This window comes from Strigops habroptila, chromosome 1 (assembly GCF_004027225.2).
Source record: "Strigops habroptila isolate Jane chromosome 1, bStrHab1.2.pri, whole genome shotgun sequence".
NCBI lineage: Eukaryota > Metazoa > Chordata > Aves > Psittaciformes > Psittacidae > Strigops > Strigops habroptila.
The window spans coordinates 118,560,777-118,577,542 of NC_044277.2; the positions used below are offsets into that span (position 1 = coordinate 118,560,777).

At 44.4% G+C, this 16,766-nt stretch overlaps 1 protein-coding gene across 1 annotated transcript; it reads right to left on the minus strand.

The window, feature by feature from the left end:
- Positions 1-3,364: 3,364 nt before the first annotated feature.
- Positions 3,365-12,419, minus strand: VIM (vimentin). The gene is made up of 9 exons (XM_030483262.1): positions 11,265-12,419; positions 11,075-11,135; positions 6,947-7,042; positions 6,641-6,802; positions 6,006-6,131; positions 5,151-5,371; positions 5,013-5,056; positions 4,522-4,607; positions 3,365-4,004 (listed from the first exon to the last, which is right to left on the minus strand). Exons 1-9 carry the CDS (start codon positions 11,804-11,806, stop codon positions 3,963-3,965), a joined length of 1,380 nt encoding a protein of 459 aa, XP_030339122.1. The 5' UTR covers positions 11,807-12,419; the 3' UTR covers positions 3,365-3,962.
- Between the last annotated feature and the right edge of the window lie 4,347 nt (positions 12,420-16,766).

Genomic DNA, 16,766 nt, shown 5'->3' on the forward strand with positions numbered 1-16,766 from the left:
TAGTGACTGCCACCAGCAGCCCTATGACAGGGATGTCAGCCAGAAGTTTCTTCATGCTTCCTGGGTGCCTAAAGGTGATTGAGAGTCTACAGGATATGTTTTAGTTGACTAATGGAGGACAGACCAGTCCCAAAGTGCCTAGTAACCCACTTTTACACCTGCAAATAAGACTTTTAGCATGAGCCCTGTAAGTGCTCTCATCACAGGCAGATCTGGGCACCCTGCCTGGCATGGTGGGATTTGGCCCAGCCCACATTTGGGAGGGTTCAAGCTGGGCTGGGATAAGCAGTTCCCTATAAGCAGTTTTCTGAAGGTCTCAGTTCCTTGAGTGCTTTCATGGCTTTGCATGAGGCACCCAGACACCTGACAGTCTGTGGGGCAGCACCCTGCAGCATGCAGCACGCAGCACAGCGATGCCACCACACTACCACCACCGCTGATGGACAGCTTTCCACCGTACTGCCACCAGGCCTCATCTGAAGTGTCCCGAGCTCTTTAAACCTCACATGTAAACCAAGTTTTCAGAACCTCAGAGCAGTCTTGCAGTTATTTCCTCAACTTAAGGGAAGGGAAGAAGGAAGAAACAGAAGGCAGGGAAGAAAGACAGTAGAGGTAGGGAGGGAGGGAAAAGTATATTTGCTGTACACTGAAGCAGTCAAACTGGATGGCGGAAGAAATGCATTAGCTACGTGTTCCCAGGGGCTTGGAACATGGAGTCTCTGCTAACAGTTTCCATATTTTGCAGGATTATTAAAAAGAAAAGAAAAGGAAGGGAAAGTAAGCTTCTGGCTAAATGAAGCAAAATAAACTAAATATGAGGACTCAATTATCTGGAGGATTAGTGATATTTCGTGAGTACAGCTCACACATTTGGTGGTAGTTGCTCTGTAAGCTCGCAGCAGCAGCAGCTTCATGGTGCTCACTGGAGGGTAGGACAAGTGCCTAACTGCTCTGGGGGCTGCCCCATAGTACAGCAGTTCTGAGGTTAGCTGCTGGCTCAGCACTAAGCACTTTTCAGTGGTTATATATGAGCACAAGGCTGGTGTGCCTAGATCAAATACTGAGAAGTTCACACAGTCACCATCTGCTCTCCTTTCCACCATGAGGGTACTAGCACACTCACGCAGAGCACAAGCTTTGGAGGTTTCCTGCAATCTTCCTATCCCCTTGGCAACTAGGTTTTATTTTTATTTATTTTTATTTATTCTTGTATTTATTCCCAGCAATGAAAGCTCTGCCACATGCTTCTCTGCTCTGCGTAACCCCAAACACAGAAGAGCCAGAAATAACTCCTTTGCTGCACTGTCAGTGCTTGATACAGTCACTTCTTTCATCTTCTGGGTGAAGCAATCAAAGGCAACAGAAAGCAGTGAGCCACATAGCTGGCAGCAGAAAAGCAACACCTGAAAGACTATCCCACTTCAGGTAACCTCCAGCAGTCAGTGTGCATTTCAGGCAGCATGCTGTGCCACGGGTCTCTGCCCAGAGCCATGGATGGTCCCACTGCCCCCTGATCTGATTCTCCCTGCCCACCCGCTGCCGGATGCCACCATCCAGGGCTCACACACTGCTTCAGCTGCAAGAAATGACACTTCGCATTGGCCCAACCTTTTCAGTGCCCTGATCCAGAAAAAGACTTCAGCAGTCTGCAATAGGCAGGACATCAGCACCGTATCTCACTCTTATCCCGAAAGGTTGTAGACACTCAAGCCTATTAAGTGTTCAAATTTATCTATTGCATATGCCTAGAGCTGTTACTATCATAGAACACATCTCCCATGCAAGCTTGTGCTTTTTTATCATTCGGGATGTCAATGTAGAAAACCTGGTGTCTGTAACCTCCGCAGCAGGAAGGAGGCTGGGTTCACTCTTTCACTTTTTAATATGACTATCTTACCACACTGTAGACCACATTGAATCTGCTCTGCTTTGCAGCAAGCAGTGGCTGAGGCTTGGGTCTGGGCACTCTCTTTGGAGTCACTTCTGGCCTTTCTGCGTGGAAGTCACCAGAACAAACAGGACCAGTACAGGACTTTTCTCACAGGTGAGCACCTAAAGCACCAAGCTGGAGAAGCACATATTCCAGCCAAATAGGTTTGTTTGCTTTGATGAACATCAGCCCAAGTGCGGTGTAATTGGGAAGAGGAAGCTCCCCTCTGGCCTGCTAGGAGGTAGAACTGAGAGGCCGAAGTCCTCTATGAACACTTACTAGAGAAAAACAGGCTAGGAACAGCATTGACATGCCTTGTTTGAAAAATGAGGTGCTTTTCTGCAGTGAAGAACAGCTTCAGCACTTCTCCCTGGGAGATTCAAAGATGAAAACTGCAGTCATGCCTAGGTCCCTACCTGCAGGCTGCAGGACACCCATGTGTCTGAGCTGTAAGAGGGCTGCAGCACGCTCCAGGCACTGCTCACCTCTCGCTTCAGCATCCTCCCCGCAGATCTCCTCACCTGGTGTAGCAAACAACCGGGATGAAAAAAGTGGAGTCTACTGCCCCCTCACCCCAGTGCCTGCACTGCATGTGGTTAGTCATGCGCTGGAGCAAAGGGAAGAACTGATACGGATGAAAAAAGTAGGAGTTTTCATCCCTATCAGATGGGGATAACAGTAAGTTATCTATAAGAAGAACAAGTAGTTTTCCTTACAGAGCCATTCCCAAGCACTTGTGACAGTGTCTGTATATGGAACTATTACCATTAACTTGAATAAACACTGAATGTAATTCATGCCTGCCGAACAACTCCAGTTTGCACTTACTGCACAAAAATTGTATGAGAGTGAAAGCTTACAAGAAGCACGCTTTGCAGGACTGATGCAGAACAGAGTAGCAATTTTTGTGGGGTAAGAACTGTGCTGAGGTTTCAACTATGCATTAATTTGAGAAGTACCTTACTGCAGAAGAAAAGAAAGCTTCTAAGTGTCCACAAAGGACTTCAATCTTTCACTTCTGCCTCTTAGAAGACTACAGCAGGCCAAATAGGAGTTTCTTCTTTCCCATTCTTCTGCATTTAGGCTGATGTTCAGTAGAAAACACAAAGCACAGTGGCTCTCCTTTTCTTAAAGGGGTTTAAATGCTGGAACAAAGTCACCAGTAAGGCAAGTTATTCTCTATTCTCTCTCCCTTTCACCACATCTAACCCGCGCTCCAGCTGAAGCCTTCATTTAGCTTCTGTAATACAGACAAGCCTTTGGGAACTAGTCTTTCCTCGAAAATGAAGTCAGCTGTTAACTTACGAAAGGTGCTTTCTCAGATAAGGGCTTGCGTGAACTATTCCACAGCCACCTAACTACTATGTTTTATACAGCCGAGTCTTAAGATATTTTGGGCATTCTTAGCTCTTAGTAACTGGATTAACTAGTATATGAAAGCAAGATTAATTTTTATTAGCTTGAAGTATCATATTTTATTCAAGTGATAAGAAATACCATAATACATTACGCATCTGCCAGTTATAGTCCATTTTAGTTGGTTCCAAAACTAAGCAGTAAATGAGTACAGACAGTTTATCTAGTTAAACTGAAAAAACAGCAATCCACACAACCAGTACTAGATGTCAACCGTATAATAATTCCAGCATTATGGTGTTATGGCTTTCCAGAAAGTCATGAAGTTAACAAATTAGAACACATCAAGAGCCATTTTCCAAAGATTTATTGAAGTAGCGACAGGTTGCTCATACTGTGCTGGAAAAAGCAGTTTTATTGAATTCAGATACTTAAAAACAGTATTGCAGCACAAGATATTGCTATTTGTAAACTAGACTCCATTGTAAACTCTAATCCTTCAGGGAGAGTCAGTTTGCAAGATCTAAGACCTATTTCCTAGCATAATAATCTTGCGCTCATGGAAAAACTGCAGAAAGGCACTTGAAAGCTGTTTCTTCCTTTAAGACATGGACTTTTTAAATCTTGCTGGTAAGAATTTCTCCTGCATTAATAAGTATGCATCTTCACCTCAGCTTTACTCCAAGTCATCATGATGCTGGGAAGTCTCATTAATAACCTGTTGATAAACAGAGACACTTGCATTAAGTTTTAGTAGGAAGACTGTTGGGTTTTTTAGAGCTAGAATTCAAACATCTGGTACCACAGAAGTGTGAAAAAAATGTGTATCAACTCTCACTTCTAGGTGAGAAGTTCTAGTTGGCAAATAATGTGCAGACACCATTTAGGCTTTGACTTAGTATGAAAGCAGTATCTTGCCCCAAACAAGTACCTCTTTACTGCCACGTTTTCCTTGGGTAATGTGAGAAATCTTTTGAGAACTTGTTAACTCAGCTGAACTTAAGTACTCACTACACAGGTAAGTATCAGCCCCTTAAGGTTTCACTATCAGATGAATTTTGCAATTGTTTCCACAAAAGCCGTTTGCTACATCTGTATGTTCAGCCATGCAGCTCAGACTGACAGATGCTGTTCTACTCAATACTTACTAGCACATACAGGCTGCACTGACCAGTAAACAAAGAGTATTTTAAGGTAAAACCAGCTGTGATGATAGAAATAAAGTTGCCACCAACCTGTCCATCTCTAGTTTCGACAGTCTTAATTAGAAGTGTCCTCTTTGAGTGAGTGTCAACCATTGGCTGAGACTCAATGTTAGTTTCTGCAGAAGAGAATGTATTATTAGTAATAGTCTAGATGAAGTCCTTCCTCAAAGAAATGAAGAGTAACAGATTTTAGTGTCTACTTTCAGAATCCTAATTTATATATGAAGAAATCTCCCACCCTGAATGATAAGCTAATCTTCTCCATTTTCTCACTGTTCCCCTTAAAGCACCTTCAGCAGGCATCTGAAACGATCGCCCACTATGCACTGATATTTAAAAATATCTGTGCCTAGGAACAAAGTTGCTCCTCCCACCCAAGGTTAAGAAATGGCAAATAATGTAGTTATATCTACATTCACACACAACTGCATTTATACAAGTTCAAATACTAAGGGAAATTGTCCAGGGCTCTTTTGCTAATGATAGAACAGCTGTTAACTGAAGTAGCAGAAACAGCTTACCTCTCAGGTTCAAAGAAGCAAAGGTTGGAATAGGCATGTTAATCCTGAAGAAAAAAAGGAAATGGATACAGTCAGACATTGGCACAGAGTATCTTCTAGTAATTGCTATTTAGAAAAGTGTCTGCATGCGATTTTTACCTGCTCTCTTCACCCTCCAGCAGTTTTCTGTAGGTGGCAATCTCAATATCAAGAGCCATCTTTACATTCAGCAGGTCCTGGTACTCGCGGAGATGGCGAGCCATTTCTTCCTTCATGTTCTGAATCTCATCCTGCAGACGGCCAATAGTGTCTTGGTAGTTAGCAGCTTCAACAGCAAAATTCTCCTCCATTTCATGCATTTGGCGCTCCAGGGATTCATTCTGGAAGAGAATAATGAAGTCAAGCCCTGCTGCAGCTCACTCTTCCCCACCCTCAAAAGACTTTTAAATTTTTTTAAAAGCAAAGTTGATTTACGTTAGTATTCTTTCTGAAAGTGCCCAGACATGTCCCAAGTTTCTCATCTCCCTATCTTCCTCTTGCAAAGTCAAGTTGGATTAGTCTGCTACTCGATCTGAGGTGCACCATGTATTTGTCCTACCAGGTCGCAAAGCAATCTCTTACAGTAAGCCCAACACATGCAGTACAATTCAGCATGCAGGCAGCCCTCAGTGAGGGAATTTGCAGTGCAGGTTTACTATGCACTTAAATCCACTTCAGGCTAGCCTTTAAAGCAGGCAGGTTCTAGCAACTGCAAGATTTGCACCTCCTTTCCACTGCTCCTCCAGCCTTTTTTATAGCTTCAGCTGTACCTGACAGACAAGCCATAAACACTTCCAGAGAGCATTACATAAACAGTCAGTATTACAGCAAAAGAATGAACTCGTTCATTTATACCTTAAGTAAGACTAGTTGGGTACATCAAACTAACCAGTGCGCTGTAGGGCAAATTGAGCCCACAGCATCCTTAAAGCTGCAAAGGGAAGAGTGTCCCAACAACTCCTGTCTTCTACTTACACTTCCCTTAAGGGCATCAACTTCACAGGTGAGAGACTGAATCTGTCTACGGTATTCATTAGCTTCTTGTTTGGCCTGGCGCAGGGCATCGTTGTTCCTATTAGCAGCTTCAGAGAGATCTGCAAACTGTGGAAATCCCCAGCTTGGTTAGCATAGCACTTCAACATAAATGGTACAACAGACATTTTTTGGACACAGCATTTGAGGGCAACTGAACCCACTACAAGCCTTAACACCCAAAACATTTCTACCTTAGCATTACTCCTAAAATTCCTTTCTAATTATTAAATTGAAATTCGTCATTAAACCTTTCATATTTTTTCCCTGCCCTGTATGTTCCCCATCTTTACACCATTTTTTTACCTATTCATTCACTCCTTTCCCCAGAATTTCATCCAACATCTGCTTCCAGGTACAAGCATAGGAAAGACACCAAGTATGGACCCATTACTCTGATGCTGTACCTGTAGCACAAAATGTTTTCAGCTGCACTCTTCCTAGACTAAGAGTTTAAAGCCATGGCTGTGTTCATGTCCCGTGGAGAAAGAGAGGGAACATCAAGTTCCTGCTAAGCTACAGCAAAGCTCTTCTGTACAGTTAAGAGTGCCTGATGCATCTGAACAGATTTTACTTACTTTGGACTTGTACCACTCTTCAGCCTCCTGAAGATTCTTAGCAGCAACGCTTTCATACTGTTGGCGAACATCACGCAGGGCAGCAGTAAGATCAGGCTTAGAAACATCCATATCGATTTGGATGTGCTGTTCCTGGAGTTGGGCCTGCAGTTCTCTGATTTCCTTAGAGAGAAGCAGACACCCAGTGTTACTACATGACAGCATATGGAACATGCACAGATGGGGACTCTGGGCCAGAACTAGTGAAGAGCTTACTTGCTCACTAAGCTGTCAGTATCTAATCACAGACCTTATTATTCAGCTTACCTCATCATGAAGCTTCTTCAAGAAGACAATCTCCTCTTGCAGGGACTCAACTTTGCGCTCAAGGTCAAGACGTGCCAGAGAGGCATTGTCAACATCCTGACCAGAGAGAAGAACAATTAGCAATCTTACAAAACTAATGTAGAGAAGTCTTTTATAGCAGGTTCAGTAGCATACAGACTGAAGCTACATCTAAGCTTTTTGACAAGATAATATGAAATCAAGAGCCATGAGAAACCTCTTTTTACCTTTTCTACCTCCTACCCTAGCCTCAGAGACCACTATGTACATCTTTATTGCGATTTTGGGAACTATACAGCATATAAAGTGTATTGCTGAGCATGATCAAGAGCACACAGATCATGGTGGGTGTAAATCCTGCCTGAAGAGGAAGCAGGTACTTGGATCAGAAGCCAGCGATAAGCTCTTTTAGCTTGACTACACTGAAAAAGTCTCTCAATTTGCAAAATTCCATTTTTCCAGTGCGGGCTTGAAAGTGCAACCCATGTGCCTACATGCCTATCAGAGGGCTTAATTTCTTATGGACTCCTTGGTGAGTCCATAAAAGCCCTTTGGGTCCACAAAGTTATAAAGCACACTTACAAAGCTAGTGAGGCACGTATAGGAACTGCAAGCATTTACTGTGGTTCCAAGTGGTTTGACAGATCTCCCTTGAGAAAAAGAAGTTATGAGCATAAACGCAGATCGAGTTAGTCATCATTGCCTACACCCTCTCAGTAGCTGGCAAAGACTCCACCTCTTGCTGGACGGAGATAGTCTTAATCAACAGCAAAAATTCATTTAAGGCCTAACAGAAGATATGTTGTGAATGTTACATGGGAGCTGCTTGAATTAGTTCAAAAACATAACATTAAACATTGATTGGTAACTTCTTACACTTTAAACATGCACGACAATTAGTTTGCAAAGGGGACAATTGTTACTTTCATATTAGTTAAATACACAGCTTCCTGTTTACATTCACATGGTAATATAGCAGGGTTTCACAGCTTACTCTAAAGCTGTGAAAAAATCCAAAAGCTATTTTGGATTGCCCAACACATAAGCATTCCCAATCAGCAGTTCTCACTTTCATGGCACTTTTGAAATAAGGAGTGTTTTCTCTGGACTTCTAGAAAGCCATTTCTTGGATCCCTCTTACTGTGGGGTAAGGTTCTTGCTCCAGAAGAATTCTTCCATTTTCTTTATCCAGTGAAACACCCCAGAACTTCCCTATCATTTCCAGTTTTACACCCACACTGTTTGTATCAGCTCTGTTTTTCAATTCAGAGAAAAATTCCTTCATTTGTTTCTTCTCCTACCCCAAAGAAACTGAAGATCATTTTGGTAGGAAATTACATGGCTATGGCCCAACATGTATACACAATTAGACAGACATCCAAAGAGTTTCCAATCTATTTTACAGAAACCTACATCCTGACTCTTCATTTTTTTCAGGCCAACTGAACAGATACAGGAGCTTATAATAAATTGAAAGCATCTTAAATTGAAGACACTTAGACTATATGGTGTGTATTTTACTATATACCTTATCATTACGTTAGGGAGTAAAGAATCAATGTATCTGTATTTCCTAGTTGTACAGAGAAACACATAAATTAATAAGCTACCTGCAGCCTGAGCAAACCAAGTGTAAGGCATCTATACATGCAACTGGACTAAGAATTGATTTTATCCTAGGAGACTCTTTCATGCCGGACACATAGTTTCCAGGGTTGAGCATCCATGGTTACTTCAGAAAAACTTCATGTTAGCCAGGAGCAGATGTGTTAGTCTTGTCGTAGGTTCAGGACATATTCCCTGCTGCCACAGTAACTGGCAAAGCTGCAGTAAACAACTGTCTCACTAATTGTGATGCTTATTTTGTCCCAAAGAAAAGACCTCACTGAGTCTTTAGCTTTATTTTACATAGTACAGCCCTCAGCATACGAGTAAAATCACATCTTTGCTCAGGAGAAAAATTAAAATTCACAGTACATATGAGTTGAACAGTCTCCAGGCAGCTTTTAGAAATATAAAGTTAAAGTTCAAACATTTGTTCACTTTCTTTTAGAATACTGAACTATACAACTGCTCCATCAAGTAAAAAGTAAATCTGATGCTACACCAGAACAATAAAGTATCTGCTGAAGTGTTCCAGATCCACGCATACAACTTGCCAGTGCAAGAATATAATGGTTTAATAAAAAGCTGTGCCTTTTTTTTTATTTTTCTTATTTTTTTTTTACAACTGAAAATTTATAGGATGGAAAATAAACAATGTTTCAACTTCTGTGTTGTATGAATTTAATTTCACTTGCAGGAGTGAAATACTTATACTGAAACAAATGTTAAGCCTATCCTTTCATTGTAAGGAAAAATTAAATATACTGTTGTTCAAATCAAACACACTAGAATGCACCCGTTATGTCATGAGAAGATTTAGTGTAGGGTTTCTACAGACAATGATTTACAATTCTTATGCACAAGCTACACCTCAGGAGGCTAAGTGGATCCAGTTCTGATTGTACTGCACACAGATTTGCTAGAAGCTCAGCTCCCGAATGACTTTCCACAGCGCAGGGAGGAGCTGGATAATGAACATGGAATATGCACAAAGCCAAGTTCACTCAAAAGCCTAAAGCCTTCAAGAAATTTAACTGATGGTTTGAAATTGAGGTAGACATGCCTTGAAGTACACCAATGAAAGATCATTTAAAAGCCAGCCTTCAGTCAAAGGACTCTTCAACTGAATTCAGCAGGGAATCAGAACAGCTTAGGTTCTCTGAAACTGAAGTGCTTCTGCATAGGACTTTACACTCTGTTGGCTTAGCACTCAAAAAACTCAGAAGCTAAAGTTAAGGCAGCATCTTAAACTGTTTTGTTTCAAACTTCTGCCCCCAGAAGACCAGCAGAGACTCTGAATTCCCAGACTCCAAATGGGAATAGGTCTCCCGGTTCCCGCACATTATCTGCTCTCCTTCAGAGACTATAAATATACTCTAGTCAAGAGCCTTAGCCAGGGAAACACAGACAATCAAGTAATGATCAAGTGATGATTTCCTGAATGGTGACATCACTAACGTCTGTGAAGAGCTTTGGGATGAAGTCAGCCCAGGTCCAGCTGGACATGGAGATGTCTGGAGATAAGGGCAATCACTTCCAGCCAGGAGGAATGCGACCAATGCCATTTCACACCAGCAGTTTTCAGAAAGAGACCTTGTTTTGAGAAAGCACATTCCAAAATACCTCCTACTCCAAACAAGACTTAATCCAAGTTGAAAGCTGGTTTTGCATATGTGAAATCCTGAGCTTAACACTTTTTGAACACTGTTTGCACAGTTGGTTCTGGCTGTCACGTAAGTTTTAGTTTATCTGGGTAACAATCGTAACATCCTACAGAGGAGAAACGCTAAGGCAACTTGTTTCTTATGTTAACATCTTCTTTCACAGAGGATGAATTCTGTGTTCTTAAGGGACATCCATAGGAGGCAGGCTTGCCTGCTGTGACCTCACCCCAAGGAACAAATTGTCTGCTGCTTGTCAGCAGGCAACACCCATATGAAAAAATTTAAATTTGAAACTGTTGTCCAGTCATGCACTGACCAAAGTGATTCATTAAAAAGGAGCTCTGGTTTATGTAAAAACTGGACCATACACATGATGGACACTTTTGGCTAGAAATATGCTCGCACCATTACACATGTAGTAAGAATGCAGCCCACTGCACCCTCCCCTCCAACACAAAGGGATCTATTATTTCAGTCTGCTGCCACCACACTTGCCATAATGCCTGTATCTGCATTCCACGGTGAATCCCATAGAAACCATTAATACCCTTCAGCCAAGCGAGCAGATGGCCCCCCTTTCACTTTTATTGGATCGGAAAGCGATTCCACATCGGAGCGCTTTTTGTAAAACAGGCTAGACTTGGATAAAGCAAGACAATAGTTTCTCTCCCCGCCCTGCAGACCGCAGCATCCCCCTAAAGAAAACAAGGAGGGTTTTCGTGAGAACCGACGGGATTCCTTTGTGCGAGGAAAGCAAACTCCTGCAGTCCCACCCTCCCGTCCCACTACCAGCACCCCGGGCTCTCCTCCAGCTCCCGCCCTTCCTCCAGCCCCCTCCAACCTGTCTGAAGGACTGCAGGGTGTTCTCAGCTTCCTCCCTCTGAAGCATCTCCTCTTGCAACCTGGAAGGGGCGAGACAGCGGTGAGGAGGGTGCGGGGGTCCCCCCAACTCCCTCTAAGCCTCCCGCCGCCCCCAGCCCGGCTCGGGATGGTCAGGGCCCCCCCCGCCCGCCCTCCCCTCGCACACTCACTTCTCCCTCAGCCGCATGATGTCGTCGGCGAGGTTGTCCCGCTCCACCTCCACGCGCGCCTTGTCGTTGGTGAGCTGGTCCACCTGCCGCCGCAGCTCCCGCATCTCCTCCTCGTACAGGTCGCCCAGGCGGGACGTGCCTTTGCCCTTGAGCTGCTCCAGCTCGGCCAGGAGGATCTTGTTCTGCTGCTCGAGGAAGCGCACCTTGTCGATGTAGTTGGCGAAGCGGTCATTGAGCTCCTGCAGCTCTACCTTCTCGTTGGTGCGGTTCGCCTTGAACTCCGTGTTGATGGCGTCGGCCAGGGAAAAGTCCACGGAGTCGTGGAGCCGCATGGGCGGCATGCTGCTCCGCAGCCGCACCGACGTCGTCTTGCTGGCGTACATGCCGCCGGGCGAGGCGGACACGTACCGGGCGGTGCTGGGTCGCAGCGAGCTGCCCAGCGAGTAGCGGCTGCTGGAGGTGATGTAGCGGCTGCCGGTGCTGGGGCGGCTGCTCCCGCCGAACATGCGGCGGTACGACGAGTTCTTAGTGCTGATGCTCATGGCGGCGGCGGTGCGGGCTTTGTAATCCGGGACCGGAGCAGGGTGGCTCGACTGCGCGGCGGACGAAGAAGGGCGGAGGCCCCGGCCGGGGCCCCCTCTTATGGGGCGCCACCGCCCGCAGCCGGGCCCGCCCCGCCGATCGCCGCCCCGCCCGCCGCCCGCCGCCCGCCGCCAATCGCCTCCTCTCCCGCACCGCGCCTCGCCCCGCGGGGAGGGGGTGGTGGCCCCCGGGGCAAAGGGGAATGCGGGGGGGCCGCGGGCCGTTGCGGACACAAAGGCGGGCGGGCGGCGGAGCGGGAAGAGGCGGCAGCACCCACCAGGCTTCCCGGCCCGGCGGGACCCCAGGGTTGGCAGGTTTCATCCCAGGGCTGCGGGACAGCCCCGGCACGGCGAGCCCGGGGAGGACGGGGGTGGCAGCAGCGGTATCCTCGGCTTCGCGGAAGCGGGCGCTGAGCTCTCCCTTGCTTCTCGTTATCCCTCCCGATGACTGAAGGGAGGGGCGGCAGGCTTAATGTTGTGCCACAGGACAGGCAAAATACTCTAAATAACCCAGGATGCATACATCAAAAAACCCTCTTTAGGTAGGATGTATAAATATATATATGTGTATCTTCTTGAGATCTTGTTTCTTTTCTTTCTTAGGTTTCTGAAAGAGAGTAAGATCAGGGAAGAGTGGTGCTAACTATTCACAAAGGGCTGCCAAATATCTGGAAAATAATGTCTCTGTGTCTTAAGCTTCCCCTATCACAGCAATTTCAGCTTCCACTTCTGTGCTGAAGACACAACCCTTACAGCCTAAATGTGTTTTATGTGTAGCTGGGGGAGCATTTACATGAGTAAGGCTTAATTCTGCCATCATTGTAACAATCATCCCAGCAATAACTAATTTTTTTTTTAGTGTGGACAGAACATTATTGAAATAGCTGCCATCAGGATCTTCTCCTGGATGTAATCCTTCTAATAACTGGGATAGTGGCAGACTTGATTTTAACAGAGGCTTGTCTCCACACTGTTGTACCCAACAGACTTTTGTCTTTTATACCCAATAGACAAAATGATAATTATTCATTAGACATGATCTGCAGATATTCTATGTGTGTAGCACAAAAGGCTACACAAAAATCCCAGTGTTTCAAGAGCAATTTTACTGTCAAGATGGGGCAACCAGTGGTAGAGAAGAATGATGTAGGTAGTACAAGGCAATAGCAATGGCATAAAATTTATCAGAGAAAAACTTAGACTAAATAGCAGATTGTTTTCAGTATGAATGCTGAAGTTGTTTAAAGGAGATGATAGAGTCCCTGTCATTTAGATAATTTAGAACTTGAGTGGCCAAAGAATCATAGAATCATAGGCTTATCCAATGGTTAGGGTTGGAATGGACCTTAAGATCATATAGTTCCAACCCCCCTGCCATGGGACCAAGGGACACCTTCCATGGTGCTGTCACATCAGGTAAGGGACATTGTTTTCCTCTTTGCTATGGGAAGTGACCACTGTAGAGGTTACTTCCCATAGCATGTAGAGGTGTTATCTGTTACATCATCTCATCAATATTTATGAGATGCAAAACTACCACTGATGTTGAATTCTTTTTAACCTGCAGTCCTGCAGAAGCAACTATCTTCATTGGAAATTCTGATAAACCTGAACACAAACAGTGGGCAGATAGAAAGGCAATCTGCACACCCAAATTCACAGTGAAATCAGCTATTGGACTTCAGGTATTGTAGTTTGTGAGAAAGAATTGAAGCCTGTATATTTTATTAAGGATTTTTTTTTAAACAAAGTTGTGCTTTAGTTTCATTCTGATAGCAACCAGAAGTGCAGGAATGCAGTTTGTATCTAAATGTAGGTCTTTGAGGTTTTAATTTCCTTTATTCACTGAAGCTTAGTCAAGCAAATGAAGCTGACAAGGTTGAGCTACTGAAGTGCTTGCAGCCTACGTCCTGGGCTACAGCTCATTCCATTCATGCACTGAATAAGAGGCAGAGGTCACATGGCATTCCTGAGGCTAAGAGTACCCACGGCCCAGCCTCAACGCTGTTATAGAATCATAAAATCATAGAATGGTTCAGGTTGGAAAGGACCTTAAGATCACCTGATTCCAACCCCCTTGCCATGGGCAGGGACACCTCACATTAGACTGTGTTGACCAAGGCTCTGTCCAGCCTGGCCTTGAACACTGCCAGGGATGGAGCATTTACCACTTCTCTGGGCAAGCTGTTCCAGTGCCTCACCACTGTCACAGTAAAGAAGTTCTTCCTTATATCTAACCTGAACTTCCCCTGTTGAAGTTTAAACCCATTTCCCCTTGTCCTATTGCTACAGTCACTGCTGAAGAGTCCCTCTCCAGCTCCCTTGTAGGCCCCCTTCAGATACTGGAAGGCTGCTATGAGGTCTCCACACTTTGTTGAACTTCATGAGGTCGGCATTGGCCACCTCACAAGCGTGTCAAGGTCCCTCTGGATGGCATCCCTTCCCTCCAGCGTATCAACCAAACCACACAGCTTGGTGTCGTCGGCAAACTTGCTGAGGGCGCACTCAATCCCACTGTCCATGTTGCCGACAAAGATGTTGAACAGGACCGGTCCCAACACCGACCCCTGAGGGACACCACTCGTTACTGGTCTCCATTTGGACGTTGAGCCATTGACTGCAACTCTCTGCATGCAGCCATCCAGCCAATTCTTTATCCACCGGGTGGTCCATCCTTCAAAGTGATGTCTCTCCAGTTTAGAGACAAGGATGTCCTGCAGGACAGTGTCAAACACTTTGCACAAGTCCAGGTAGGTGACGTCAACTGCTTTGCCCCATCCATCAGTTCTGTTGTGCTGTCTGGCGCTCTCCCAGCTCCTTATTTAAGCCATCATGTTTGAACTGTAAGCTTTTGTGAGCCCTGACACAAAAGTACACACTCCTTCTATGAGCAGACTGAAAAGTAAACCACTACATAACCAACAACCTCACAGAGTAAAGCTATTTTACTCAGAAGTACTGCTAGTTGTAGCAGATTGTTGATTTTTTAAAGGTGCACTGTACCCAATCTGTTTTTCCTAATGGAGCACAACTTACTTACACTCCACAAAACCTTTAATGACACACACATGCAACAATCAGCCTTCATTCAAAAACTGCTTTGCCCCTAAAATCCAAGGAGGTGTTTGTTTTAGTAAATAAATACGACACCACCCCCCCATGTTTCAAATGTAGTTTCAATATGTTCATGTCACCGCTGCCATATGTACTCTTGGCCACCTGCCTCATTGCTGTTTCTCACTACAAAATTTTTCTAGAAATGTTCAGATATTGTCAGCTGTCAGGACTACAATAAACCTTTAAGTGCCTTTTGCTGGTTGGCACTTACACAGATGCATAAATGGAGGAAGCTCTAAGTTTGTTGTAAGGCTCTAATAAATTCAATGCACATTTGCATCCCAAACCCCAAAGGGGAACAAAAACTGGTCTCTTCAAATGAAAAAAGATCTCCACAGTACTTGTCAGGAACGACTGTATCTCAGTGCAATGGGACTCTCAGAGACCGTGGCTGGTCAGGATTTTGACCACTTCTTTCACGAAGGAGACATATAACAGCATCACTAAACACCATGTTGGGGATTATTCATCAATTATTATGCGTCACCTGTGTTTTTTTATTGTGATGCCTTCATTTGCAATTCTAGTACGTAGTCAGTCAGCTGTCTGGTCAGCTTGCAAAGTCACTTACCTCTAACAGAGGTGGCTCAGACATAAGCCAATGGCACTCTTAAAAAAAGAAATAGGTATTTTTATTGTGAGCTTTTCAGTCCACACTGCAAAATTTATCTTGGCATTTTTTGGCTTTTTTTTTCCCAGAGGGTTGATGCATTGGTTCACTGCCAAGAATGACATATGGAATCAAGCCCTGGAAGTGTAGCAAAAAAACCTGACGTTGTTGTGTAACTTTCATTAAAAGGAAAAATGTGTGTGCACAGGGAGAGGGTACGGGTGCCTGAATGGCTTTACACTGAAAATCTGTTACATTAAAAATGAAAATGTCCTTATGACAGTCAGACTTTTTTGCATAAATACCTGTTGGTCTGAAAACACCCATGAAAAACTGGCATTCTTTTTTTCTTATTTATTTATTTTTATTTGCCATTTCATTTAAACAGTAAGAAACTATAGAGAAATTTAGTCCAAATATTGAATGTGCCTTCCACTGACTATAGACCTTGACTAAGCAGATGTGAGTGCTTTCATTAATCAGATTTATGCACTTTTAGTAAAGTTTCTGCTTCCAGGAGGTGTCAAATGACCCATAAATATTAAATACCCATGAAAAACATCCTGCTATGCAAATGCAATCACTTTTGTTGTCAGTACCATACAGCAACCTTAAGCTCTGGCATGCATGGGGCCACAGACACATCCTTTCACACTACCCCTGCTCCATGAATACTGAACGAACTCCAGGCAAAAGGGACCTACTTTAGCATGAGGGTATGAAAGACTCTTAATGTTCTATGGCCAGCTGAATAGGGACTCTCCGTAATGTGCAGCCACAGCAAGTGCTGTGGCCTATCACTTGGGTGAGTGCTGTCACTTTTAGTCTGAAAGAGCACTTCCTCCTTCAGCCGTGGTGTGAAAAGACTAAGCCTGCTGTGGTTTTGAAAACAGAAAGGTTCCTGTTTCCAAAAACTGAATTCGAGCTCTAAATCTTCAGCTGGGGCCAGTCCCTCCCTTTAGCTGGGAGCCAAGTGTAATGGAGAAGCCCCAAGAAAGGCCTGTGCAGCCATGGAACAGCTGATTTTCCTGAACCCTGAAAATATGTCTCCCTGCACGCTGCCTGGGAGAAGCTGATTTAGGTTTCTGAATACCACTGGGCTGCAGAACATCTAAATGTGGAGGCATTGCAGTCTCCCCTTGTGAGTAACTTCTCTGACTAATTATGGTCTTAAGAAAGAAATTGGCAAATTCT